The 26,357-nt window shown below is 48.7% G+C and overlaps 6 protein-coding genes across 6 annotated transcripts; 3 read left to right on the forward strand and 3 right to left on the reverse strand.

Moving 5' to 3' along the window:
* Nucleotides 1–13,974: 13,974 nt before the first annotated feature.
* Nucleotides 13,975–14,815, reverse strand: F5J12DRAFT_698290 (uncharacterized protein; the record flags this gene model as incomplete). Its single annotated transcript, XM_051740464.1, has 3 exons — nt 13,975–14,094; nt 14,147–14,437; nt 14,486–14,815. Coding segments are annotated over 3 exons (741 nt in total), but the record flags the coding sequence as incomplete, so codon positions are not given.
* Nucleotides 14,816–18,593: 3,778 nt separating this feature from the next.
* Nucleotides 18,594–19,003, forward strand: F5J12DRAFT_773468 (DUF1903-domain-containing protein; the record flags this gene model as incomplete). Its single annotated transcript, XM_051742284.1, has 3 exons — nt 18,594–18,641; nt 18,703–18,733; nt 18,801–19,003. Exons 1-3 carry the CDS (start codon nt 18,639–18,641, stop codon nt 19,001–19,003), a joined length of 237 nt encoding a protein of 78 aa, XP_051595877.1. The 5' UTR covers nt 18,594–18,638.
* On the reverse strand, nt 18,878–20,516 carry F5J12DRAFT_858477 (uncharacterized protein). Its single transcript, XM_051746764.1, has 6 exons — nt 20,446–20,516; nt 20,320–20,394; nt 19,949–20,256; nt 19,785–19,897; nt 19,528–19,729; nt 18,878–19,474 (listed from the first exon to the last, which is right to left on the reverse strand). The coding sequence occupies exons 1-6, from the start codon at nt 20,473–20,475 to the stop codon at nt 19,255–19,257; spliced, it is 948 nt and encodes a 315-aa protein (XP_051595878.1). The 5' UTR covers nt 20,476–20,516; the 3' UTR covers nt 18,878–19,254.
* On the forward strand, nt 20,517–22,394 carry F5J12DRAFT_858482 (uncharacterized protein). The gene is made up of 4 exons (XM_051746765.1): nt 20,517–20,913; nt 20,966–21,121; nt 21,169–21,833; nt 21,895–22,394. The coding sequence occupies exons 1-4, from the start codon at nt 20,565–20,567 to the stop codon at nt 22,249–22,251; spliced, it is 1,527 nt and encodes a 508-aa protein (XP_051595879.1). The 5' UTR covers nt 20,517–20,564; the 3' UTR covers nt 22,252–22,394.
* F5J12DRAFT_773475 (uncharacterized protein) lies at nt 22,395–24,059 on the reverse strand. Its single transcript, XM_051742285.1, has 4 exons — nt 23,745–24,059; nt 23,317–23,686; nt 23,176–23,268; nt 22,395–23,120 (listed from the first exon to the last, which is right to left on the reverse strand). The coding sequence occupies exons 1-4, from the start codon at nt 23,963–23,965 to the stop codon at nt 22,668–22,670; spliced, it is 1,137 nt and encodes a 378-aa protein (XP_051595880.1). The 5' UTR covers nt 23,966–24,059; the 3' UTR covers nt 22,395–22,667.
* Nucleotides 24,060–24,145: 86 nt separating this feature from the next.
* On the forward strand, nt 24,146–25,147 carry F5J12DRAFT_858485 (uncharacterized protein). Its single transcript, XM_051746766.1, has 5 exons — nt 24,146–24,291; nt 24,347–24,438; nt 24,491–24,529; nt 24,585–24,729; nt 24,794–25,147. Exons 1-5 carry the CDS (start codon nt 24,243–24,245, stop codon nt 24,976–24,978), a joined length of 510 nt encoding a protein of 169 aa, XP_051595881.1. The 5' UTR covers nt 24,146–24,242; the 3' UTR covers nt 24,979–25,147.
* Nucleotides 25,148–26,357: the final 1,210 nt, after the last annotated feature.

Here is a 26,357-nt window from a genome sequence, read left to right on the forward strand (position 1 = left end):
GACATTCGCTGGGGTTTCATGAACCTCAGGGTGAGAGAAGGAGATGAGTGGAAAGGGGCATTTATCATGCCCAGGGGATTGTTCGAACCTACGGTAATGTTTTTTGGACAATGCAACTCACCCCCTTCGTTCCAGAGGTATATGGACTGAACCTTTGAGTCTCAACATGGGAAGCAAGTAGGGTACATGGACGACGTAGCAATCCATGCCAAAACAAAAGAACTTCGAGCTTGCGTCTGCAAGTTCCTGAAGATCTGTGAAAAGGAAGGACTGTGCCTCAAGATCAGCAAGTGCATCTTCGAGGCCGAAGAAATTGAGTTCTTAGGAATGATTATAGGAAAGGGGCATATGGAGACTTCGCTGACAAAGACCAACACCATTAGTACTTGGGAAGCCCCTGACAATCTTACAGGACTTCGCCAGTTCCTTGGCTTCTGCAATTTCTACTGCAAATTCATCCCTTCCTTTTCAAGCGTCGCTTGTCCCCTCCATGATCTTACCAAAAAAGGGGTGTCCTATCAGTGGACTCCAGAACATGATGCCATGTTTGAAAAGCTCAAGTCTTTGTTATGCTCCACTCCGGTCCTCACAATTCCGGACTTCTCGAAGCCATTCACACTCTTTATGGATGCTTCCAAACTTGGAACTGGTGTGGTCCTCACCCAGAAGGGAGCTGACGATTGTTATGCCCGAGCGTGGTGACTTCTTCAAATGGAATAGGCATGAAGCATGCGAGGTGGGAGTCTATGGGCCGAACTTATCATAACCCCTATGGCTGAGTTATCGTGATAATCTGACAGAGGTTCTATCTTCTGGCGAGTCCCAGAGGTTGTTCATGCGAAGAAAGAACAAAGATTAAAGTGAAGGGATGAAGCTCAGTTGCAAGCTATCAAAAAACTGCAGATACAGGACAAAGTATGTAGGGTTATATACCTCTAAGTACAAGTACCGTACCAGTCATGGCAGACGCATTGCGACACATGTCTGCAGTAATCAACAAAACTATCACTGAAATAAACATGAGTCATGTGATGTCAGAGATGAGGGTAGACAAGGAGACAAAGGCTATACCGGCTGTGCAATCAATGCGCAGCAAGGAGCCAGACACTGGAGCTATAGTACAACATCTAGTTAACATAAACGAGTCAGAGACAAGTCACCAGAACAAGAAATGAACAAGTTGTCCATCAGAGAGGGCAGTGGAGTACTGGATCACAGCAGTAAAGCAGTTTTGGCAGGTATTGGAAATACCTTGACAGCTGGGGATCCGAAGGTTCCTTGAAGCATTCGAGCCCCTAGGATGGTGACAATTATGAGTGACACGATGAGGCACGTGATACACGTGACCGCAAAAAAGGAAAGCCCCTTGGCAGAAGCGTAACATCACCCCCCCTCTAAGGTCCTCAGACCCTTGAGGATGGGCCAGAAGTCATGTTAGTGGGACGGGAGGATAGGGGTCGGCGAGTAGTATAGATGTGGGAACGCATGCAAGAGGTGACAGGCGATGATGGCAATGGAGTCGGTGGTTCCTCGAGGGCCAGAGTATAGCGGGATCCACGTCCGTTATGACACGACCAATGTCCCAAGTAATGGCATTGGTAGCAGGTGTGTTGGTAGAGGACATGGTCAGATGGGATGGGAGTCTGCCCTCCGAGGTAGAACTGAAGTTGATCAGAAGGGATGGGGACAAAGGGAGTCAAAGGGATAGGGTTGGTGGAGTGGACAGCATTGTGATAGTTTTTATGCACCCCAGCCCACAATGCATCCTGTAACAACACCTCCCAGGAGGAATTGTGAGTCCCAGTTCCTAGTCGAGCACCAACCTCTCTAAAGAGTTCCCCAGAGTCGACAAACCCTAGTTCCACAGCACGCCACTCCTTTTCCTTCTCTTGATCTGTTAGTTCTTTCTTTATCTCAGCAACCAAAGCCGATGGTTCCTCTTGCTTTGGTTTGATCTGATCGAGAAGTCGAGAAGCGGGCAGTGCCAGGAACTCCCCGATTTGCTGTTGTTGTAAGTGATGGTAGGCCCCTCCGGTAATAGCCTTGGTAAGATCCGAGGAAGCCTTTTCTAACATATCGATCATTATTACCTCTGATAGTGGCACGGTTCCCACAAGCTTCTGAGTGCAGATCTTCAACACCAGTCCATTGACTACATCTGATGCTCTGTAGATTTCAGACAACAACCCAAAATATGCAACCTGTTCTGGTGTGCACCCGTCAATGTTGTCCCCATTGTGGAAGATGTCAAGTGCCCTAACAACGTCCAAGTAGTCAGCTGCTGAGACTGGTAGTCTTTTCTGGTCAAGCCTGGCAGAGGCAGCAGCTGTGAGGACATTGAGGGCGGCATGTTGAGCGCCGTCGGAGTAGGTGGTGAAGGTGGTGCGTAAGTGGGGAGGTTCAGCAGCATTGGTGCTACCGGAGGGGGTTGCTGGGCTATCGGGGTCATCGTCAAGTCTTGCCTTACCCTTTCCCTTGCAGCTACTGTCCTCACGGAGGGGGACTCTGACCTTTGGGGCTGGGAGGCAGTGGACTGAGTACCCCTGGAGTGGGCACGGTCCACGAGTTCTGGTGAGAGGGGGTGATACCAGACAGGATTGAGAGATGGGCGAGGAGTACCTGGAGACATAAAAACCGGTGGGGGATGTTGGAGGTGAGGTCGGGGCATAGATAGTGATGGGGGGGATGATCCTGTCATCGTTGGGGTCATGAATGGATTCTGGGGCAAAGGGGATGTCAGCATAGTCATTTTCGGTATTGACCGAGCAAGGAGAGTCCATTAGTTTCTGAGGTGTCGAGCTAACTTGTACTGCTCGAGGGCTTCCGACGCATGGTCTTTTATATTCTCTTCAGGTTCCCATGTATTTGATGAGTGAGGGAACCCCTTCCATTTGACTAAATACTGTCATTTCCCTCTTTGGCCTTCAACCTTGTGATTAATTATCGACTCGACCTCCCACTCGATCTCATCATTGACCAACTCAGGAAGAGGGGCTGTGGGCGCAGCTCCATAAGTCTCGTTTTCAGTGAAAGGGAAGATGTGGGACGTGTGGAACACAGGATGAACTTTCCATGTAGGTGGAAGATCCAATCGGAAGGCTACCAGAGAAATGACCTGAGTCAGAGTGAAAGGTCCGAGACATCAGGGCACAATCTTGCTACACTGGTTTTTGATATGCAGATGACCTGTATCCAAGAGAACCTGATCGCCGACCTTGGGCGCAACATAAGACCCTTTTGAGCGTGAACGCATCTGGTCTTCTGCCTTTTTGTGTGCAAGGATGGCAACATCACGGTTTGATGCCAACCATTCCAGCCTTTCGTCAACTGAGGGCACTGGGGTGAGCCAGACTTCCAGATAGGGGGAGGGGTCATATCCAAGGAGCAAGGAAAAGGGAGTCATTTGATGGACAGAGTGTACTCTAGCATTATGAGCGAACTCGGCAGAGGGGAGTTTCACAGCCCACAAATTAGGGAATTCAGAGCAATAAAGTCGAAGGTACCCTTCTACCTCTTGGTTGACCCGTTCACTTTCTCCATTAGTTTGTGGGTGGTAGCCAGACGACAGTTTGCTCTTGACCCCTATAGCCTTGTAAAGCTCTTTGGTGAACGAAGACACAAACTGTGGTCTGCAATCAGAGATTACTGATTCCGGGATTCCATATTGGGAGTAAATGAACCAATGGAATAGTCGTGCAAGCCCCTCGGAATCAATTGTTTTATGGCACGGAACAAACAGGGCGGCCTTGGTGAGGCCCTGATCGACAACTGTGAGAATAGAGTCATATGCAGCTTCTCATGAGACCGGGAGATCGGTGATAAGATCCATTGATATTTGTTGGAATGGGAACGCCGTTTTGGGGGCTTGATGCAGGGTAACCGGTGGTCTTGGTGGGTGAGTTACCACCTTGGTAGTTTGACACACAGGGCACCCTGCTACGTAAGCTTTAATGTCCTTTCCCATACCTTCCCACCAGACTTCTTTTCTCATTTTAGCGAACATCGCTTTCTGTCCTGGGTGTCCAGAGGACTTGTGATCATGATAAGTTCGCATACAGTGTTGGCAGTGATCGGGGGGAATGTAAAGGCACATTGTTCCAAATCTTTTGGTCCCATCTTCTGCTACAGTGACATTTTCTTTTGGTTCGGGACCTCCTGAGACCTTTGATGAGTCATTCTTGATGTGTTCATAGAGGTCCGTCGATATCGCATATACTCCCCTAGCTCCTTTAGCAGACTCCTCAACAGGGCGAGCATCAGGCAGCCTATTCCTCTTTGGTGTTTCCTCAGAAGGGCAGGAATATGGCTTGGAGTTTGATTGAGATCGTGACTTTTTGGCTGAAATGTGCCCGATATGGCAAAGACGGTTTATTTTTAGTTGTTTTTGTATTTTTGTTATGGAAAAAGAGGGTGAAACAAGGTGAATCTGGGGACCCACCCCCTCCGAAAGCCAAAGGTCCGGGGGAAGGACTGTGGCAACAGGGGCGGGTTCTGTGGCCTTGCTCTTGTGAGAGAGAGTGTCAGCAGGGACCTGGAGGGGACTGGCCTGCCAGGAAAAATGAATGGGGTAGGACTGTACAGTGGCTGCCCAATGAGCTTGGTGGGGGGTAAGTTGTTGAGGCTCCTGGTAGTACTCAAGGTTTTTGTGGTCTGTGAAGACCACAGTCGGCTCGACCAGGGAAAGTAAATAAGGGCGGAAAGCCTTCAATGCATGGATAACAGCTAACATTTCTAGGTCGTAGACCTGGTAACACTGCTCTGCACCAACAAGGGACTGTGAGAGGTAAGAACAGGGGTGCCACTCGTTGTCAGCTCCTTTCTGAGCAAGGACCGCACCAGTTCCGAGCTTCGAAGCATCCATAAAGAGAGTGAAGGGCTTTGAGAAGTCGGGAATTGTGAGGACTGGAGAGGAGCATAACAAACTCTTAAGCTTGGCAAACGCGGCATCATGTTCAGGTGTCCATTGGTAGGGAACCCCCTTTTTAGTCAGATTGTGAAGGGGTCGAGCAACACTTGAAAAGGAGGGAATGAATTTTCGGTAGAAATTGCAGAACCCTAGGAATCATTGAAGTCCTGTAAGGTTGTCAGGGGCTTCCCAAGTACTAATGGCATCAGTCTTCGTCGGCAAAGTTTCCATATGCCCTTTTCCAATGATCATTCCAAGGAACTCAATTTCTTTGGCCTCAAAGACACACTTGCTGATCTTGAGCCGTAAACCTTCCTTTTCGCAAATTTTTAAGAACTCCTGGACATGGCTCTGAAGTTCCTCTTTGGTCTTCGCATGGATTGCTACATCATCCACGTAACCTACCTGTTTTCCACATTGTGATTCAAAAGTTCAGTCCATGTAGCGCTGAAAGGAGGGTGGTGAGTTGCATTGTCCAAAGAACATTACCGTGGGTTCAAACAACCCTCTTGGGGTGATAAATGCCCCTTTCCACTCATCTCCTTCTTGTACCCGAAGGTTGGTGAACCCCCAGCAAATGTTGAACTTGGCATAATATTTGGATTTGACCAACTCATCAAACAGGGCTTGCGCATTGGGCAGCGGATGGGCATTGGGAATGGTAAACGAATTCAAGTATTGGTAATCTTGAATTAACCGTTTCTTCCCATCCTTCTTTGCAATGAAGAACACCGGCACTGCTTGTGGTGAGGTTGATGGTCAAATTTTTTTGCACTTCAGGTTTTCATCAAGGAATTCATCTAGATCCTTTAGTTCATCTGGTGACATGGGGTACACCATTGCTTTTTTGGGCTTGAAATCCTCCTTGAGACAGATTTCATGATCCAGTCCAGGACAGTGGGCCGGCAACAGGATGTCATCTTCAGAGAACACCTTGGCAAATTCCTGATATTCCTTTGGGAGTTTTACTTCCTCCTTACTCGAGGACAAGGCGGCCTCGAGCTCAGTAGACAGCATCATCTTGTTGACCTGGCATGCCTGCTCCTTTACAGAGCCATCCTTGTTAAACCTGACAGCATACCCTTTGTAGGATGGGACCTGTTCCTTAATAAACACGTCAGTTTCTCTGTTAGGTACAAACCTGTCATCCCAACATGTGATCTTGTTGTGCTCCCAATCCATTCTTGGCTTGAATTGGTGGAGGAAAGGCATCCCAAGCAGAATGTGTTCCTTTCCTACTAATGGCCCGACATAGCACTTGATTTGGATGACGTGATTCTTGATAATCAACTGGACAGAAACCTTCCGTGTTACCCACTCTACATCCTTCCCAGTGAAGGAAGTGGTCTTGAACCGAGTCTTGACACAATACGAGGGTATCTTGAGTTTTTGAATGATCCACTCTGAAATGAGCAATACCTCTGTGCCAGAATTGACGCAGACCATTACTCCTGCCATAAAGTCTGGCAACCATGCTCTTCCAAGGGGAGATCCAACTTGCATTGTGGATTCATCTTCTATAGAAGTACATTTAGCAGACAATATAGACGCGGGACCTACTTTAGGAGTATCAGTGGTCCCATTCAAAAATCCATCCCATATGCCTTTTTCTCATCAGCTGTTGCCAGATGATCCCCCATATAAGCAGTCTTTGTCCCATCCTCGGACATAATGACCCTAATACCAGGAAGGCTTTTAGGCTTTGTTGATTTGCAGTCACGCTTGTAGTGACCTTTTGCTCCACATTCGAAGCACATAATTTCGGAGTTTGAACATCTAACGTTCCATTTGTGTTTGTTGACGTCCATCGCATTGGGATCTCAGGAACTTCCTCAGTAATGAATGAATTTGCATTCATACTGAGATTCCTTCCCTTCCAGGATGTGTTTGGTAGCAATTGTGGTTCTTGCTTCTCCCACACACTGTACCCACTCAATGACAGTGGTAGGGGTGCACCCAGAATTAAGAACCCAGTCATGATATTCTTTATTCAAACCTTTTCCGAAGAAAATCCCAGCTTCACACGACTCTTCCTTTAGTTGAGCCTTGTTGACAAGCCTGGTAAATTCAGCAATATATGCCTCTAACTCTTGTTTGTCTTGTTTAATATCTGACAGGTGTAAAATGGCCAAAGCAGTTTGATTGCCAGATTTGAAAGTAGCTTTGAGACACTCAACAAACCTCTGGAAGGTGTCAGAGTACCAGATAGTTCCATAAAGAAGCTTGTTTTTGTTTTGATAATTTTTGGTGAACGAAACAGCAGCCCCCTTGGTCATATATGTCAGGGCAAACGAGATCTTGAGGGACTCTGTATTGTAGACGTGCTTGTTCAGGTTCAAATATCCTTCGACCTGTGTAACCCAGGTCTGAAGTCCATTGTGACTTTCATATTCACCAGGATGCCTGACATTAAACTCCCTTCCTCCATTGGGTGGGCGGCAATCATACGAATCCTCAGGATCAGCTGGGCCCTTTCCCTTACTGGACCCTCCAACAGGGACCTCTGGGGGAACTACCTTTCTGAAATTCCTTGAGTACCAGGTTCATAATGCTGAGTCTGTAGGTGTTCCTGTTGGAAACAGGTTGCTAGTGGCACCAGAAATCTTTCTCCAGTCTTCAGCCAAAACTCGACATTGTTCCTCCAACCTTTCCTTCAGCTCTGCTTTGGAGAAAACCTTTGGTGGCATCTCAGGGGCTGATTCTCCATGACCAAGTGTCATGGACACAACAGGTAAACTGCGTGCTTCTTGTTCTTCCTTGAGGACTGATCCAAAAGAAGTGTCAGACTTCTGATCGTCTTCTTCTTCTGAACTAAGTGCAACTTCCGACTCCCTAAAACAGGATAGATATGATAGACAAGGATTACTAGCTGTGGCTGACAGCCCTAGTCTTCCTGGGAACGGGGGTAGCAGTGGATTCCTTCCAAGTCCTTGCGAGGTAACTCGAGGCAGGACCGGAGGTTTCAACTTTGTTGGGTTAGACACTTTAACAAGAAGTGATAACGAGAACTGAAGGGGGATTTACTTCCTGAAGGAAACCTGTCAGTTCTAGAGAAGTAGTGCGTGAGTGACTTTACACATAGGGAGGCACAAGTGCAGGCTCCAGGGAGGCGATCTATTAAAGCCTAAAGGCTGCCTGTAGAGTGGTGATACTTGGGGGAGATTGGTGAGATGGTTTGTTGAAGTTCAGTAACCAAGGGATGAGTAGACTTTTTGTGAAGAGGTCGACGAGTCCCGAAAGCTGCATGGAGTTTTTCGATTTTGTTATGCCCGAGCGTGGTGACTTCTTCAAATGGAATAGGCACAAAGCACATGAGGTGGGAGTCTATGGGCCAAACTTATCATAACCCCTATGGCTGAGTTATCGCAATAATCTGACAGAGGTTCTATCTTCTGGCGAGTCCCAGAGGTTGTTCGTGCGAAGAAAGAACAAAGATTAAAGTGAAGGGATGAAGCTCAGTTGCAAGCTATCAAAAAACTGCAGATACAGGACAAAGTATGTAGGGTTATATACCTCTAAGTACGAGTACCGTACCAGTCATGGCAGACACATCGCGACACGTGTCTGCAGTAATCAACGAAACTATCACTGAAATAAACATGAGTCATGCGATGTCAGAGATGAGGGTAGACAAGGAGACAAAGGCTATACCGGCTGTGCAATCAATGCGCAGCAAGGAGCCAGACACCGGAGCTATAGTACAACATCTAGTTAACATAAACGAGTCAGAGACAAGTCACCGGAACAAGAAATGAACAAGTTGTCCATCAGAGAGGGCAGTGGAGTACTGGATCACAGCAGTAAAGCAGTTTTGGCAGGTATTGGAAATACCTTGACAGCTGGGGATCCGAAGGTTCCTTGAAGCATTCGAGCCCCTAGGATGGCGATGATTACAAGTGATGCAACGAGGCACGTGATGCACGTGACCGTGAAGAAGTGAAAAAGGAAAGCCCCTTGGCAGAAGCATAACAACGATGAATGGCACCCCTGCTCCTACCTCTCCCAATCCCTCGTTGGTGCTGAACAGCGCTATCAAGTCTATGACTTGGAAATGCTTGCTGTTATCTGGGCATTGAAGGCTTTCTGCCCATACCTGTTATCCCCTGTCGAGCTGACTGTGGTCTTTACCAACCACAAGAACTTGGAGTACTACTGAGAGCTGCAACAGCTCACCCCTTGCCAAGCTCACTGGGCCGCTATGGTCCAGTCCTACCCCATTCATTTCTCCTGGCAGGCTGGTTGCCTCCAGGTCCCCGCCAACACTCTTTCTTGCAAAAGCGAAGCCATGGAGCCCGCCCTGGTGGCCACAGTCCTCCCCCCGGACCTTTGGCTTTCGGAGGGGGTGGGTCCCCAAATTCACCTTGTTTCACCTTCGTTTTCCATTACAAAACTACAAAAACAGTTAAAAATTAACCGACTCTGCAGAATCAGATGCCTTCCTGCCCGTTTATCACACTCAAAGTCAAACTCCAAGCCTTATTCCCGCCCATCTGAGGAAAAGCCAAAGGGGAATAGGCTGCCTGACACTCACCCTTCTGAGGAACCCGTCAAAGGAGCCAGAGGAGTATATGCAATATCAGCTGACCTGTATGAGTGTGTCAAGAATGATGTGTCAAAGGACTCTACAGGCCCAGAACCAAAGGAAAACATCACTACTGCCGAGGACAGAACAAAACAGTTCGGAACTATGCACCTCTACATCCCTCCTGAGCACAGACAGCACTGTATGTGAATTTACCATGATCATGAGTCCTCCGGCCACCCTGGACAAAAGGTGATGTTCACTAAGATGAGAAAAGAAGTCTGGTGGGAAGGTATGGGAAAGGATATCAGGGCTTATGTTGCAGGATGCCCAGTGTGCCAAACTACAAAAGTTGTGATGCACCCTCCAACTCCCCCAGTCGTCCCACATGAAACCCCTAAAACCATGTTCCCGTTCCAGCAAATCTTGATGGACCTCATCACAGATCTCCCTGTCTCGGGAGAACAAAGATACAATTCCATTCTCATGGTTGTCGATCAGGGGCTTACAAAAGCCACCCTGTTTGTTCCGTGTCATAAAGCAATTGACTGCATCAGGATCACCCAGCTCTTCCATCAGTTCATCTATTCCAGATACGGAACCCCAGAGTCAGTCATCTCAGATCACAGACCCCAGTTCGCGTCATCATTTATGAAGGAACTGTACAAGGCTATAGGGGTCAAAGCCAAGCTTTCGTCGGGTTACCACCCCCAAACTAACAGAGAAAGTGAGCGAGTAAACCAGGAAGTTGAGGGATATTTGCAACTTTACTGTTCTGAGTTCCTGAACTCCTGGTCCACTAAACTTCTGTCTGCCAAGTTTGCCCACAACTCCCAGGTACACTCCATTCATCAAATGATGCCTTTCTCGCTACTCCTCGGATATGACCTGTCCCCTTATCCTGAAGTACAGCTCACCCCTGTCCCCTTGGTTGATGAAAGATTAGAAAGGCTGGCTTCAAGTCAAGACATGGCTATACTTGCACACAAGAAAGCACAAGACCTGATGTGTTTGTGCTCAAAAGGGTCTTATGTTGCGCCCAAGGTCAGAGATAGAGTCCTCCTCAATACTGGACATCTCTGAATCAAAAACCAGTGTGACAAGATTGCGCCCTGACGTCTCGGACCATTTGTAGTGACTCAGGTTGTGTCACCAGTTGCCTTCTGATTGGACCTACCACCAATGTGGAAGGTACATCCTGTGTTCCATGCATCCCGAATCTATCCTTTCACCAAAAACAATACTTATGGGACTGTGCCCACAGCCCCTCTCCCCAAGTTAGTCAATGATGAAATTGAGTGGGAAGTTGAATCAATCCTGAATCACAAGGTTGATGGTCGCAGAGGTAAGCGATGGTATCTGGTCAAGTGGAAAGGTTTCCCCCATTTGTCAAATATGTGGGAACCTGAGGAGCACATAAAAGATCACACCTCAGATGTCCTAGACCAGTACAAGCTTGCTCATCACCTCAGAAATTAAATGGACTCCCCTTGCTCTGTCAATACCAAGAACAACTATGCCGACCTCCCCCTTGCTGACAAATCTGTTTTCAACCCCACAGATGACAGGCTCATCCCCCCCATCGTTACCTATGCACCAGCCTCTCCCACAATGTCTCCTGCTGGCTTTCATGTCTCTGGCTTCTCCTCACCCGTCTCTCAACCCCACACACTATCACCCCCTGTCCCCAGGACTCATGGAGCATGCCCACTCCAGGGGTTCTTGATCAAATGCATCCTGGTCCCACAGGCCAGAGTCTCCAGTAGTGGGGACAGTAACCAAAAGGGAAAGGGTAAGGCACACCTTGACAATGACCCCGATAGTCCAGCAGCCCCTGCCAGTAGCTCCCATGCTCCCGAACCTACTGACCTTCACTCTGCCTTCTCCACCTACTCTGACAGCACTCAATGTGCAGCCCTTGACCTCCTCACAATGGCCACCACTGCCCAGCTTGACCAGCAACGATTACCAGTCTCAGCAAGTGATTACCTGGACATTGTTAGGGCACTTGACATCTTCCACGACAGGGACAACATTGACAGGTGCTTACCAGAACAGGTTGAGTATTTTGGGATGTTGTCTCAAATCTACCGAGCATCAGACGTAATCAATGGGCTCATGTCAAAGATCCACACTCAGAAGTTGAGTGGCATGGTGCCACTGTCAGAGGTAATCATGATCGACATGTTGGAGAAGGCTTCGTTGGACCTTACCAAGGCTGTAACTGGCGGAGCCTATCATCACTTACGCAATCAGCAAATTGGCAAGTTCCTGGCGCCACCTGCTTCTCGCATCCTTGATCACATCAAACCAAAGCAAGAGGAACCATCGGCTTTGAGGTTGAAGGGAGAGGTTTCAGATCAGGAGAAGGAGAAGCAGTGGTGTGCCATGGAATTAGGGTTTGTCAACTCCAGAGAACTGTTTAAAGAGGTTGGTGCTCAACTTGGCACGGGAACTCATAATTCTGCTTGGGAGGTTTTACTACAGGATGCATCATGGGCCAGAATGCATAAACACTACCATAATGCTGTCCACTCCACCGATCCTGTCCCTCCAACTCCCTTCGTCCCCGTGCCTTCTGATCAACTTTGGTTCTACCTTGGTGGGCAGTCTCCCATCCCTCCCAACCATGTCTTGTACCAGCATGCCTGTTACCAGTGCCATTACCTGGGACATTGGTTGTGCCGTAACAGATGTGGCTCCCACTATACTCCAGCCCTCAAGGAACTGCTGTCTCCATCACCACCATCGCCCATCACCAATCAGACATGTTCCCACATCTATACTACTTGCCAACCCTTATCCACCCACCCCACCAACATGGCTTCTGGTCCATCCTCAAGGGTCTGAGGACCTTAGAGGGGGGGTGATGTTATGCTTCTGTCAGGGGTCTTTCCTTTTTCAGCTTCTCTTGGTCACGTGCATCACATGCCTCATTGCATCTCTAATAGTCATCGCCATCCTAGGGGCTCAAATGCTCCAGGGAACTTTTGGATCTCCTGCTATCAAGGTATTTCCAATACCTGTCAAGACCGCATTGCTGCTGTGATCCAGTACTCCACCGCCCTCTCTGATGGACGACTTGTTTCTTTCTTGCTCTGTTTGACTCGTTTATGTTGCTCACATGTTGTACTATAGTTCCGGTGTCAGGCTCCTCACTGTGCATTGATTGCGCCAGCTGGTACAGCCATCATTGCCTCCCTACCCCCATCTTTGACACTGTATGACTCTTGTTTATTTTCACTGATGGTTCTGTTGACTACTGCAGATACACATCGCGACACGTCGGTCATGACTGCTACAGTACTCGTACTTAGGAGTATATAATCCTACATACTTCATCCTGTATCTGCAGTTTTTCAATAGCTTGCAACTGAGCTTCATCCCTTCACTTTATCCTTGTTCTCTCTCTGCATAAACAACCTCAGGGACTCACCAGTAGACAGAACCTCTGTCAGATTATCACAATAACTCAGCCATAGGGGTTATGACAAGTTCGGCCTGTAGTCTCCCACCTCACGTGCTTTGTGCCTATTCCATTTGAAGAAGTCACCACGCTCGGGCATAACAAAAATATTGTTACTCACCATCTTCAAATTGCACACTGCATTGATTCCACTCAATGATGACAGTGACAAGTGCCTCTGTTATGGAGAGGTTGAGGTCATGAGACTTTGATGGGAATGGGTTAGAAAGTGCATGTGCAGCCCTGCATTCTCGCTTAGCATCTTCGAGACAGTCCTTCCATACTGCCTTGTAAAATCTCAGTTGTGAAGGCAATGGGCCCTCATCCTTAGCTTTCTTGGAGTTACAAGGGGTTCTGGCATGCTGAGATACTTCGTTGATCAAGTCATGTGCAAGGGTCAGAAGATCATGATTGGGAACAGGACAGCTGTTAGTGCAATGGTGGCATTCAAGAACATCAACAACAGTGCCACATTGGGAACCCTAAAATATCAATCTGAATAAATAAAGCTAGCAGGAATGGCATTTTCATACCTCTGGCTGAGCCTTGTCCTTGGATTGTAAGCTTCACAGAGCCACATCATCATCCTCATCACATGAGTACTGAAACTCATGGTCAGGGGGTAAGGAATGGTGGCAAATAGGATTGCTTGTCATTGTTTCTTGGGAGAAGCCTAACAAAGAACATTGAGCCAATACCATAATAACCTCTGATGTGTACCAGGATGAGTTGATTGCCTAAGATTTGTTGCACCCCATCCAAATGCATTGTCCTCATCTTTGTCAAACTCAGGGAAGTCTTTCCCCCAACAACTGCAAGCATGGCAGCCTTGGGAGTGTTGGCAATATAACCCACAATTGGCATGAAACAGTACCACATGTGCCCCAGAGAATCCAGTAACATAATGCCAAGTTTGGCAGCTTGCTTGACAGGTTCAAGTATGATATCCAGGCATTCATGAATGAGCCTATCTTCAAGGAGGCCATGCATATGCTTGTTCTTGTGCATGAACTTGGGGACAGGGAGGAGAGCAGCAAGCATAAATGAGTTGGATGACAATTTTAGGTGTGTGGACATCTTGATATTTGCTAGGCTGATGAGAAGTGGATGAGCAACTCTACCACCACATAAAGTAGTAATATTCATCTTGTCTGAAGAAAGTATCATGCCAAGAAGAGTCACTCTGCTCAGAAGCTGTGACTGGGGTACATCAATTGAATAAAAGGATCTATAACTTGCAGTGGAAACATACCTGCATATGCCAAGCATCATCAGCAGTCATCCACTCTGTATACACCCTACAAAGCTTCTCAGGCATTTTGTATACATGCCTCAGAATGAAATTGAGCTGGTCAGAGAACAAAGGGTGGTTGAGGAGCCACACAATGCATTCCAGGGGATTGCACCAGTACAAGTGCACAGGGTGTTTGGTTGGCTGCAAAGGAGTAATCTCCATTGAGCACCAGCACAGCCTGCCAGGGAGTAACTCAGCCAGCCCATGAAGTGCTCTGGCTGTATGAAAGGAAATCTTTAGTAGCTGTATCTGGCACATGTCAATAATGATCTTCGGAGAGAATAGGGACAGGCTTACAATTGACAATGACAAGAAAGAGTCTATAGCTCTCATGCTCAGGCCTGAATGAAGTAACCACAATGCCAGCTCCCATTCATTGTGGGAGTTGAAGGGGTAGTACAGATTTGATGGCCATAGGTTGCTGAACTGGTCACCATTAAATTTGTCCATAAATGTTGGGCCAAGTCCAAACATTTTAGCTGTGCCCTCGAAGTCATCTGTGGTTGGCCCCCACATGTCAAATGCCATATGAACAAAATCTGGGTAATTGTGAGTTGCATAGTCATCAGGGTCAGTGCTCATTGGGACATCTTCTAAGTGTGTTGTGTGTTGAGAGTTATGAATGTTCAAGCTTGAAGGCTGGAGAGACTCATGAAGGTGGACTAAGTTATTGACCCAGGTATTTGTTGGAGATATATTCTCCCCTGTGTTCTGCTCACTTTGGTGCGATGTTTGGGTGCTTACATAATCACCTTAGAGCGCACATTTTACAGTAGTTTATTCACTGTTCCCTCAGTAGCTTGTTGCACTACTGAGGGTAAGCTCACTTTCACTACCAGTATTATACTCACTGATGTCCTGTAGATACCTACAGGTTGGTCTAATACATCAGTAGCTTGTTGCACTACTGAGGATACCTACAGCATCCTTCAAAATATTTTCAACATTAGTGTTCTGGCCAGTGAGCTGCAGCCATCTCTTGAGTCCAATGGTATGCTATGCTCGCTCTTTTCTTTTCGGCCACTATTTTACTTATGTTGGATCTTGATAGGCACAGTTATTGAGCATGCTGGTAGTTGAATACTCACCATTCATCTAGACTAGTACTATCCATTACTTTCCTGTACTTATCATAAAAATGCTGTATGTTATGTCTGTGTGTTGTTGCCTTCATGCATAGGAACAAAGTTAGATCTACCAAGTTCTCTACTACAGTGGGAATCTAGGTTGCTGTATTAGCTAGGTGTGTCTGTTCCCTTGTATGCTAGGTAGCTATTGGTCTTTGGATTGCTGGTATCACTGGTGTGGCTTACTCAGGTGCTATGAGTTGCTTGGATGCTGGCCACTACTTTGGGCAAGTCTGGTGTAGTCTACTCTGGCACTATGAGTTGCTAGGATGCTTGACATTGCTTTGGACTAATATGGAATTGTGCAAATACTATGGGCAGCTATGAGTTACTAACACATTTTTGTGTTTTGCTGATGTGGCTGCATGTGCTGGGACCGTGTTACTGGCACTGATTCCTTGAGCTCTTGGCTCTAACCCTGTCAATGAGTATGTGTGTTATGTCTTATGTGAGGTGGGTACTAACTGAGTAGTCATCAATCCAGAGGGCCTTTGAGCAGTTGGGCCCATATTTCCTTGCCTTTGCTGTGTTACTCTGTGCTTGTTTCTTATTTGTGCTGTTCATTGCTACACCCAGTGTCTGCTCTGTCACCATACATATCTACCAATATTCTCCTTTTTTACGATGACTTTGGAACATGAGTTCTGGGTCAATTTTCATGTGGAAAGAGCAGAGAATTCTTGTTTACAACATACACTGACAAGGCAATTAGTTAAACGTCTTCAAGATCGAATATGAAAGAGACTGATAAGTAAGAGGAATCATCATGTTTCAGAGCCATGGCAATTTTACAATTCTTTTGAATTTCCACTCGACATACATGTATTGAATAGATTCCAGGTAAACCTGTGCAAATGGCAATCCAGACGAGAATGAGAACACCGCAGGTGACTTTGAATTCAGGGTGTAGTTACATAGGGCTGCACGGTTTCCAGATAGTTAGTTCGAGATAGGAAAGAAAAGAGGTTCTCGTACAACACGCCACATGGGCCATTTAATACGATAGGGAACAGGCACGGGTGAAACTATGGAAAGCCGGACAATCACGCTCCCGAACGGGCAAGTTCCCCCGGTGGAATGCCGAAGTGCATCAAGAATTTCGGACGGCAGTACTTAAAACGGAAGGGGGACACCAGACACTGCATGAATGCAGAAGTTCGTTACGCGGTAGGTTAGTAGTTTTGTAGTTTTGTAGTACACTGAAGACGGAGCATATCTCTGCAACGGCGGCAGCCAGTGCGATGTATAATGCACCATCTGAACGCCTTCAATGAGTAGTGCATGATCCCAAGAAAGTGAGAGGAACGACCGCAAAACACATGGGACACGTGAGATAACATCCTGGAGGAGGGAGAGAGGAGACCTTCGAACGGCAACGGCTGGGGCGACTGACATGAAACTCTGGGATGTGGTAGAGGACTCCCAGGAAATCAGAGAGAAAGAGGAAACACACCAATCAGATCACCCGATCCTGAGTTATACGCCAAACCGCTTCAAAACCCTTCAAACACAAAAATGGGAATATCTCGGCAACGAGTGCACGGAATTGATGAACAAGAGCACCCCGGAAATAAGTCGGTGAGGCAAATTTGTGGCTCAAAGAGCGAGAGAAGCGGCGTAGAGATGCATGAGGCACGACGAGAGGACTTCAAGGGTGGGCCTTGCCACCAAAATGCAAATATCTCTGTAACTACTGCACCAATCAGAACGATCCAGGCATCGACAGGGAGCCTTCATTGAGTAGTACAAGCCTGCAAAAAGGCGAGAGACGCGTCGGAGAAACGAGCGAGGTACGGCCCAAGACGATGGGGATAACTCCGGGAAAGCGAACAAGCGGGTCACAACCTCAGGACAACGGCTACGGTGGCCAATACGAGCCCCAGGAAGGTGGTAGAGTACTCATAGATGAACACGGAGAAAATGGAACCACCACAATCAGACCATTGGATCCTGAGCTACGCACAGAACTGTCCCACTGCCCTCCAAACACGAAAACAGTGATATCTCAACAACGGCTGCACGGAAGTAGACAAAAGAGGCCTCCCCAGGGAGGTCTCGGCAAGGGGAACGAGCGGGCCGAAAAGCAATCGGAAAGGCGCAGGACTGCGTGAGCTATAACTCCAGAATCTTGAGGGTGTGCTTCGTGCAAGGTGCAGAAAAACTCTAGAACTGCTGAGCACAGCACAGTGGGGTTGACCACGGTACCTAAGAAAAAAATGCAGGCACATCGGAAAAACATGCTCACACCTGGGAGTAGTATCTTATCTGAAACAATTTCATGACCAAAGCCAAATGTTATTGGCATGCGAAGACACAGGGTTGGTTGAGTAGAAACAACTGGGTAAAGAGCAGGTACACATGTCGAAGCAACAAGAAGTAAGAACACCATGACAAAATACAAGAGGGAGAAGGGGGCGTATACACAGCACATTCACAGAATCGATACATCTGTGGCACTTCTCGAACAAAGTAATTGTGGACTCGACATTCCCTTCACTGATGACATCGATGATTGTTCGTAGTTTACTCCATTTAATAGTTTTCTATGTAAGCTGAGTCACGACGCGTGACATAGAATGTAGCCCATGTCCGAGTAAGCGAAGTGGGCTTTCGCACCCGCCCACCACTCCCTCTCTCAGGTCTAGCAAGTGGATCATTCGATATTGCCTGCAGGCAGAGTGCTGACATCAGTCTCCGAGCGAAGAGTAGACCTGTTCGGTACCCATGCCGCCCTCACAGCTCACTAGCACTCATCGCCCTTAGATTCAGTGCCTCCTCCGGGCCGGAAAACCCTTTGGGTTTTCACCCATCCCCCTCAGTCGCTTGTAGACACACCCCTCTCCCTTGCAACCTGGTTAAAGCACCAACACTAGCACACACTCACTCTCTCCATTTCCCTTTTCTATCAGCGTAGCATCGGAGTACATGGACATGCATTTTTTGCGAGAGGCCTCTGAACTATGGCACGACAGACTTTCACGCTTCCGCACATTTACTGCGTGACGAACTTCTGCACTACAAACTTGTGTACTACAAAACTACGAAACTACTAACTCACTGCATGACGGACTTCCACACTATGGACTTCTTGCATGACGAACTTCTGCATTTCATAGAGTGTCTGGTGTCCCCCTTCCGTTTTAAGTACTGCCGTCCGAAATTCTTGATGCACTTCGGCATTCCGCCGGGGGAACTTGCCCGTTCGGGAGCGCGATTGTCCGGCTTTCCAGGATCATATCAAGTAATCAATACCGCGTATTAATGTTCCGACCTCTGCAGCTGTATGCCCCTTAAGTGCTACAAAGTGCATCCCGCCAATAACCATGGTACGGGCTTGAACGTTTGAATCCGCTACGTTCCGTGCGCTAACGATAGTTCCCATTCAAGTCTGACAAGGTGCGAAGTTGCCATGCCGAAGGTGAGCAAACTAAACTGCTTGATGAGCCAAAGGACACATGCATCAACGTCGGGCCTGTTGCCTCCAGCGCGTACATTGGGAAGTTGTCTGGATGCTAATGCGTATCACCCTGATAAATGCGACAAGTTCGTCAAGGCTTTGTATCTCTGTTGTGATGAGATGTACAAGAAAGGTGGCAGAGGTGCAGAGTCGAGCGCTTGTCCCATGCAGAGTGTTGTGGAGCGTTGGTTGAAGAGGCACACTGACATCGACGTTGACTCTCGAGGGTGACAAACATCAAGTACGTTTCACCGTGCGTCATGCTTTGCGACTTTTATCGTCCTGCACTCTCCTCCTATGCGCTGCTCTCCTCGACTGTCAGATGCACTACATAAGAACGTACGGTGTCAGGCCACGGCATGCTTGGATACGTCCATTCAATTTTTAGCATCAATCCCATAATCAGATCTGCATCCCCTCATTGTCACAAATACAGACATGGTAATATCATCAGCGTATCTTGCCGCCCCCCATTTCATGATTCATGAATATTCACGTTTTACTTTCTTTTCGTCAGTTTGGGGCTCATCGCTCTTGCCAGGCGACATCGATTCTCGCTTGCGTTTTGCTGTCGTGGTGGCTTCCTGCTTGGACCTCTGTTTCGCGAACATGGCTTGGATACCATCCTTGCGGGTCGATAGTGGTTGAATAAACGTGGGTGACTCTGCCCCGACCTTTCCGACTTCCTTTGGCACTTGGTAGCTGGCGGACAAACGTGACCACCGAACAAATGCAAAAATAACGCGGTGGCTTACCACTGAAGAGGCGCTTTTGCGTCTTCCCATGGATGCAGCAACTTTGCAAGCTCAGCAGACCAAGTCTGAGACGACGTATCCAACCAACGATTTACATCCTCAACTGAAGACAGAATAACCGGTTGGCGATCGTGCAACCAGCTCAACCCCTTGCTGGCATCTGTCGTAACAATCGCGAACGTGTACGTAGGTTCAGAGCCATCTACCAGAAGGGGTCGTTGGTTCTGCATTCGCCGTTGTTGGAGGAAGAGAGTCACCTTGCTCGACGACAGACTCGTAGAGACCAGCCATCAACATGACCTTGTCGCCGGAGGAGTGTCTTATGAAGTGCGGAAGCTTGTTCTTGCCTTTAGTTTGCCACTCGTAGTATCTAGGGTACAATTATCCGTCATCCACGAGCATACGTGGAATGTATACATACCCCTGACAAACGACGATGCACCGGTTCCTCCCTCGAAATCTATTCCACATCCCCACACCCTCAACCAAGTTCTCCGAGCGCGCATTGATAGCCTGTGCCCCCCTTTCCTTGCCGTACTTTATACCCCACCGCATCGTGTGCATAACGAGGTCGACCGGGCCAGAGTCTGCGGCAGGTTCCTCCGATGCTGAAGACGAAGCTGGAGGCTGCTGCTCGGCGCTTGATGGTGGTTTCTTGGTCGTGGCAGCATCTCCGGGAGTGCGACGGATGACGGGTGCTTGAGTATTGGGTGCTATGTTATAACGCGGCTTTGGTCGAAAAAAAAAAGGTGAGACGAGACGAGGTGGAAATAGCGAGGAGACAGTACTTACCATGAAGTTGTCTTCCCCGACCCAGCCTTGGACGTTCAACTGGGGATAACCCGGCAGGGCACGGATCTCAGCTCGCTGTATCGACATAATCAGCCCACGATGAACTCATATTTCGACGAGACCCACCTGCATTGCCAGTGCAAACCTGCCACACATCGTCGTTGACAGGGGCAAGTACTAGTCAGAAACGTCGTTGTACAGCCACCTTTGCATAGTTTCTGGTCCTCCGTCCTCGCACATACACAATGTCGACGTCGACGACGACGACGTCCCACATCGCAATGTCCGCCATCGTCGACACGATCGTCATCAAAATCCTCCACGCCCACAGCTTCACACGCACGTCCTCCCAGGCCCTCTCCGTCCTTTCCAACCTACTCACCCGCTACCTCGTCCTCATCGTATCCGCGTGTGGACAGTACGCGGAACTAGCAGGCCGATCTCGTCTATCCGCGTCCGACGTCGTCGCATGCCTAAATGAGCTAGGGACAGACGTCGACGAGCTGAGCGGGTATTGTAGCACCGAGGGCATCGATCTGTCGCGGTATGCTGCCAGCAGTGCCAAGAGACTCGACGACCTCGCAGAATTCAAAAGTATGCTGTCATTTTTGCTTCAATGGCATGCGTTCTTTACGCTGTCTCGCAGGTTATCTTCTGGAGGGAATTCCTCCTCCACAAGAATATCCACCTCTTTCCCCGCGACCTTCTCGTCCGCCATCACGTTCAAGCAGCGTAGCCCATGGCGACGTTGACGACGTTGACGACAATATCGACAACGAGCCTATTGTGGTCCCCCTAAGGAGTATGTTTATCTCCCTCCCCCGGACCTGATCTCATTATTTTCTCCAGTTCCATCCCCCGAAGAATCTGGATATGGTCTCAGCTTCTTACCGCCCCTCCCTGGCGCGACTCAACCACGCTCACCTTCCCCAACACCCGCTCCGGCTCCAGAGCCCATCAAGATAGAAAGACCCCCCTCGCCTCTACCTCAACACATAGCTTCCACCACCGGAGCAGACTACGCTACACAAGTTCCCTATGCGGATTCCGTTCTTGCCTCCGCACCCCCATGGCACTTACCCAATCGACCACCACCGCCCTCAAAGCCGCAGGCAACAGCACGCTTTCCAACTCCCTCTCCTCAACAAGCCCTCCTGTCCGCATACCACCACATCCTAACTCACCCAGTGCACCAACCCCCACCTCCCAACCCCGCCAAACATAAAGTCGCCATGGCTCTCCTGTCCCAGATCCAATCCAACCCCCGCTGGGACGCGCCAACCACGCTATACGGCAACATCGTTCCGTGCCCTCCACGCGTTACAACCATCAGTCCATCCTATCCTATTGCTTTGTCCACCCTCGAAGACATCCGTGCCGGCAAGGACGTCGACGAGAAAAAAGCGATGCTCCCTCCTGCTCCGGCTAGACCGGTATTCTCAAGTGATAGACCGGTGTACCTTGCCTCCCAGCAAGCTTCACGTCTCCCCGAGCTCGCTCGCCAAGTCCTACCTGTTCGTAGCGCGATCTCTTTTCACTTCCAATATGTACTAACTTCTCTTTTTACTTTGATAGGGAACCGTTCAAGCACGTACCACCCGCCTGACCCATCCCCCTGTTCTACAACGCGGTTCACAAAAACTTATATATGGTCCAGGCATCAGCGCACCTTGGAATTCGTCTTTAGCCAGTGGTGGGGGACCCGCCGGCCAGCAGCAACAGCAGCAGCCATCTAAACAGTCATCCAAAGGTGGCGAAGACAACACGTCGGCAAATGGCAAGGAGACACCAGCATTTTCACTACCAGACGCGCAGATGTTCGCGACTTGGGATTACGAGGTGAAACGTTACCAGGATCCTTTGAGCAGAAGAGGCAGAGTTGTTGGTGTCTCCCAACCACAGAAACGGACGTCCGGTATGACGTCGGGATAGCATCACCCAAAAATGTTGGCGCGTATCCTCATACCATTTTTTCGTACGGCATTGATGTTGGCATTTCTCAAGCTCCTCCTAAGTGTATATATATGTACCGCATGTAATAGTTGCAAAGCTTAGACTTCATATTCAACGTTCTAAGGTCATTTCAGTAACATAGCGGTGCCAGACTCGGAATATAAATAAGTCGTGAAGTATCCAACGATCACAACGAAGTAAGAGGTTTCCCCGGTACTAATCATCCTCGATCATACGAATGTCAAACAATACGCAAAGACACGAAATACAGAAAAATAAACACGACAGCAACCAACAATAACACGAAATCACTGACATGTAACAGAAGAACGAATGAAAAAAAGATAAGATACATGACATGACATAGACTACATGGGGAGAGGATGAAGTAGTACCTAAGGTTGAGAGGCCTCGCCCATAGTCAGTCGTTTTGGCGCTCCTGTTCGGCGGAGCTTGCTTTCTGCATATGCACGAGGAGCAACAGCAACAGCCTCAGCGAATGCGAGCGCGGCAATAACTGAAGCATGCAGGAGACGCCACTGGGCCCCGAGGATGTCGACACACTCCACCCGGGACTTGAATGTATCGTAAGGATAAGCGTAGTGTACCGCCACGCGTATAACCGATGCCGTGAGGGGATCGAAATACAGGGTGTGGGGAGCACGTGCAGACGGCGAGTTGCCGGGTTGGAAGGAGACTAGAGAGCCAGCAAGAGCTGGAATGACGACAGTAGGGATGGCCCAGTGGATGAGAATCGTCCAAAACGTAGGGGAACCAAAGGTGGCGAGGGGAGCGTAGGAGATAAAAATATGGAAGTTGTTGACCCCAATGATTTGCAGCGGCAGGAACTGGAAGTCGTCACCGTAAGCTAGCAAGCTCACCTGAACACGAAGTGGCACTCACCTCGACCGTCTTCCATGGAATGACGACGTACAAAATATACAGTAACTCGAGGACCATAGATATCCACCATATATTCGTCGAACTGGAGAGCACCTGTGAAACTTATGAGCACTGAGATCGCAATAATACCGTGCAACAAACCGTTCTAGACGAGAACAAAAGCTGCTTGGCAGCTTGGTTCGCATCGGTCCGAACCCTCTTCAAAGAGCCAACAGCCTGCTCCACAGATGGCGTGGGGATAGCCCGCAAGACACTCTTCGGAGCAGCGGACAGAGGGGCTTCGTCGACATTTCTCGTCGCAGGCGTCTGCGTTGTCTCAATCTGCAACGCGCCAGCTTCCGGAGAAACGGGTGCCTTCTTCAACATCATCGACACCTCGCGGGCTTCCGGGACAGGGGTACTCTCGCGGACGATGTCAAGGGCGTTAAACCGACGAGTAGACCGCGTGTGCTTGGGACTCTCTGACGATTTGACGAGTACTTCCTCGGAAGTCGATGACGGAACGGAACGACTGCGAGCATGTCTTAGTTGCAGCGGCGGCAAGGATATACGCAATAACAATAACTCACGGCACCGCTGTTGCAGGTTGTGGCTGGATACTCCTCTTCCGCTTACCAAAAAGCCCAGAAAATGCCGGGTCATCCTCGAGCTGCTGGTTGTCATCCAGGTATTTTCTGATTCGCAACTGGAGCTCCTCTCGCGTTCCCTTGTCACTGATGCGAAGTGCAACAGCGATGTCTTGTAGTTCGGATTTCTTTTTAATCTGGAGAGATCCTGAGTAGGGTGCCATCGTAGATACGGTGATTGTATGGTGCGACAGCCAGACGATGGTGGACCGTAGAACAGGGTCGATATGTTCAGTAACTCAACCCAAATCAACGAACAGGCGTGTTGCGTGCAATCATGTGCACGTGACCCGCGACCTATGTGCGCGGACCCCAAACACCAGCCACACTCACAGAGTCCCGGGGTCCAGTGCATCTTTGTGTCCATCCAAAACAGTGTATCTTACCGAGCCAGACGTTGACCGTCTTAATAAAGAGTCCTCCGGAAGGACACGGCCGACCATGCTTAATATTACGCCCTTGGTATCGCTCTTCGCGCTTGCTGGTCAAGGCTAGTACCATCCACCGTCTGCACAACCCCGCTCTTATCTTTCGATCATCTGCAGCGTATGCTTTGACCATCGATGTCGGTGGATCCGTGGGCAACGTATCCGCGGCAGACTTCCTCAATGTTCCAGACTCAAGTCTGTTGGCTACTGTGAGCAATACTCTTCATCCTCTCTTCTTTCTTTTGATCCGACGATACGCAGTGTCAGAGCCCCTGCAACAATGCTACCACTCAGATACAGGTGCATTCTGTCCTCACCTTCTACCTACTCCCATTCCGACGTAAAAACCACACAGAATTGCGGTCCTGACGACATGTGTCTCTGCGGACCAGGGACCATCACCGCCATAACCTCCTGTCAACAGTGTATGTTTGATGACCTGGTCGACAGGTTTGCGGAGAGCACGGATCCCCGCGCTGGCTCAGCTTCAGCGCTAACCGGTCCGTATTCACCTTGATCAAAACTGTAACGCCAGGCAACGTATTGATGACCAACATACGACAGCTTATAGCACCGCATGCTCCACCGCAGTAAATGTAACTATCCCGTCCCAGTTCATCACCTTACACCTCCCTCCGAACTGGGATGGTCCGTATGGTGTTGGTCTCAGTCTACCAGTCACCGTTCTTGTAGTTGCGGCGGGTGCTCTACTGGGAGGAAGTGCCGTCTTGTTGTTGTCGAACATGTAGGACCGGGTTAGAGCTCCTTTACCACCGTGGAACCTAATTATTATAATCCTTGTACAAATTGACACCTCGTGTATCGCTAGATTATTATCCACCTGGTTTTTCGGGAAATGTACGAGTACTTATATCTCCGGAGTGATCGTGAATGATTTTAGAGCTTGTCAGACTCAAGCGTAGTAGTTCATGCGCAAAAGGACAACGCTCAGGATATTCACTTTCAATAGTCGAGGTAGCATGCACTTGGCACACAGTTGGCCTGCACAATGCATCATATTCATGGAAAAGGAAAATATCTGAAGGCCAAGAAGAAAAGTTACTGACTTGAGTTGTAGTAAAAAGTGATGCAAAATTAAGGCATTGCCTCGGTGGGGTTTCGAACGTGCCGACGGTGTTCGACTGAAGTAGGAGCCTTGTGAGCTACATCTACCAATAGACCACCGAGGCAATACCTGCTAGGTAAGCTAATTTTACAACTTTGTCATAGAAAATACCGGAACAAGAGTGACTTTTACAGTACACCTACCCATGGTTTCCTGATCACTGGCACTGCTCGAACATGCACCACTTACATCAATACAGCAGGCCAAATCGTCACCAAGTCCTCGCTTGGGGTAAGGCAGCTGCCAGTTGCTTGCTCAGGTACATTGCCCCACCACCCCAGACTTTGGCAGGTGGTCAAGAACCTCCGTGCTGGTCGTACTAACAGTACGTACGTAGTTTCATCGCAGCGATTGATTACTACCACGATCGATCGATCGCAGTTGCTATTTAAACACAGTCAAGTCACTCGCCGCAGGAAACCGATCCTTCTGCCTGTATGTATACCGGCTCAACCTAGCAGGGATGTAAAAGATGTATCCGTGCACATGCACATAAGTATTTTTTTTTTTAGGTATCGGTCTCAGTCACAGGTGAATGACCTCCCGAATCGTGAATGCCTCACCGCTCAGATCAAGACATTGCAAAACCTTACATGGCCCATTTCCGTGCTGAGATTCTTTGCGGCGGCACCACGGTCAACAACAACGACCTGTTCCTTGTCGCCTGACACCGGTGCATCTGACTCGGACATTTAACTGCGGCCACCGATGAATGTTTACAAGAAGCGCCGCTCTCATTAGTGTCATTCAGTGAAGAAAGACGAGACTTACAATCGTACGTCAGTCTTACTGCTCAACCTTTCTGACGGAGCCCTGGGTGGAAATCGAATCCGTACGGTTTGCGTTCTGAAGCTTTCGAGAAAGCTCTTGGCCTCATGGGAATATAATTACTGCACTGCAGAGGTCGCTAACATAGGTATCCAGGAACCTGCCAGGACTATTCTCGTGGTGTCCTTTGCCCTGCCGGAGGGTGCTATGCAGATCGGTAGATACCTTTCAAGG

This window comes from Pisolithus orientalis, assembly GCF_024613125.1.
Source record: "Pisolithus orientalis strain OTSU chromosome Unknown F5J12scaffold_46, whole genome shotgun sequence".
Lineage (NCBI taxonomy): Eukaryota > Fungi > Basidiomycota > Agaricomycetes > Boletales > Pisolithaceae > Pisolithus > Pisolithus orientalis.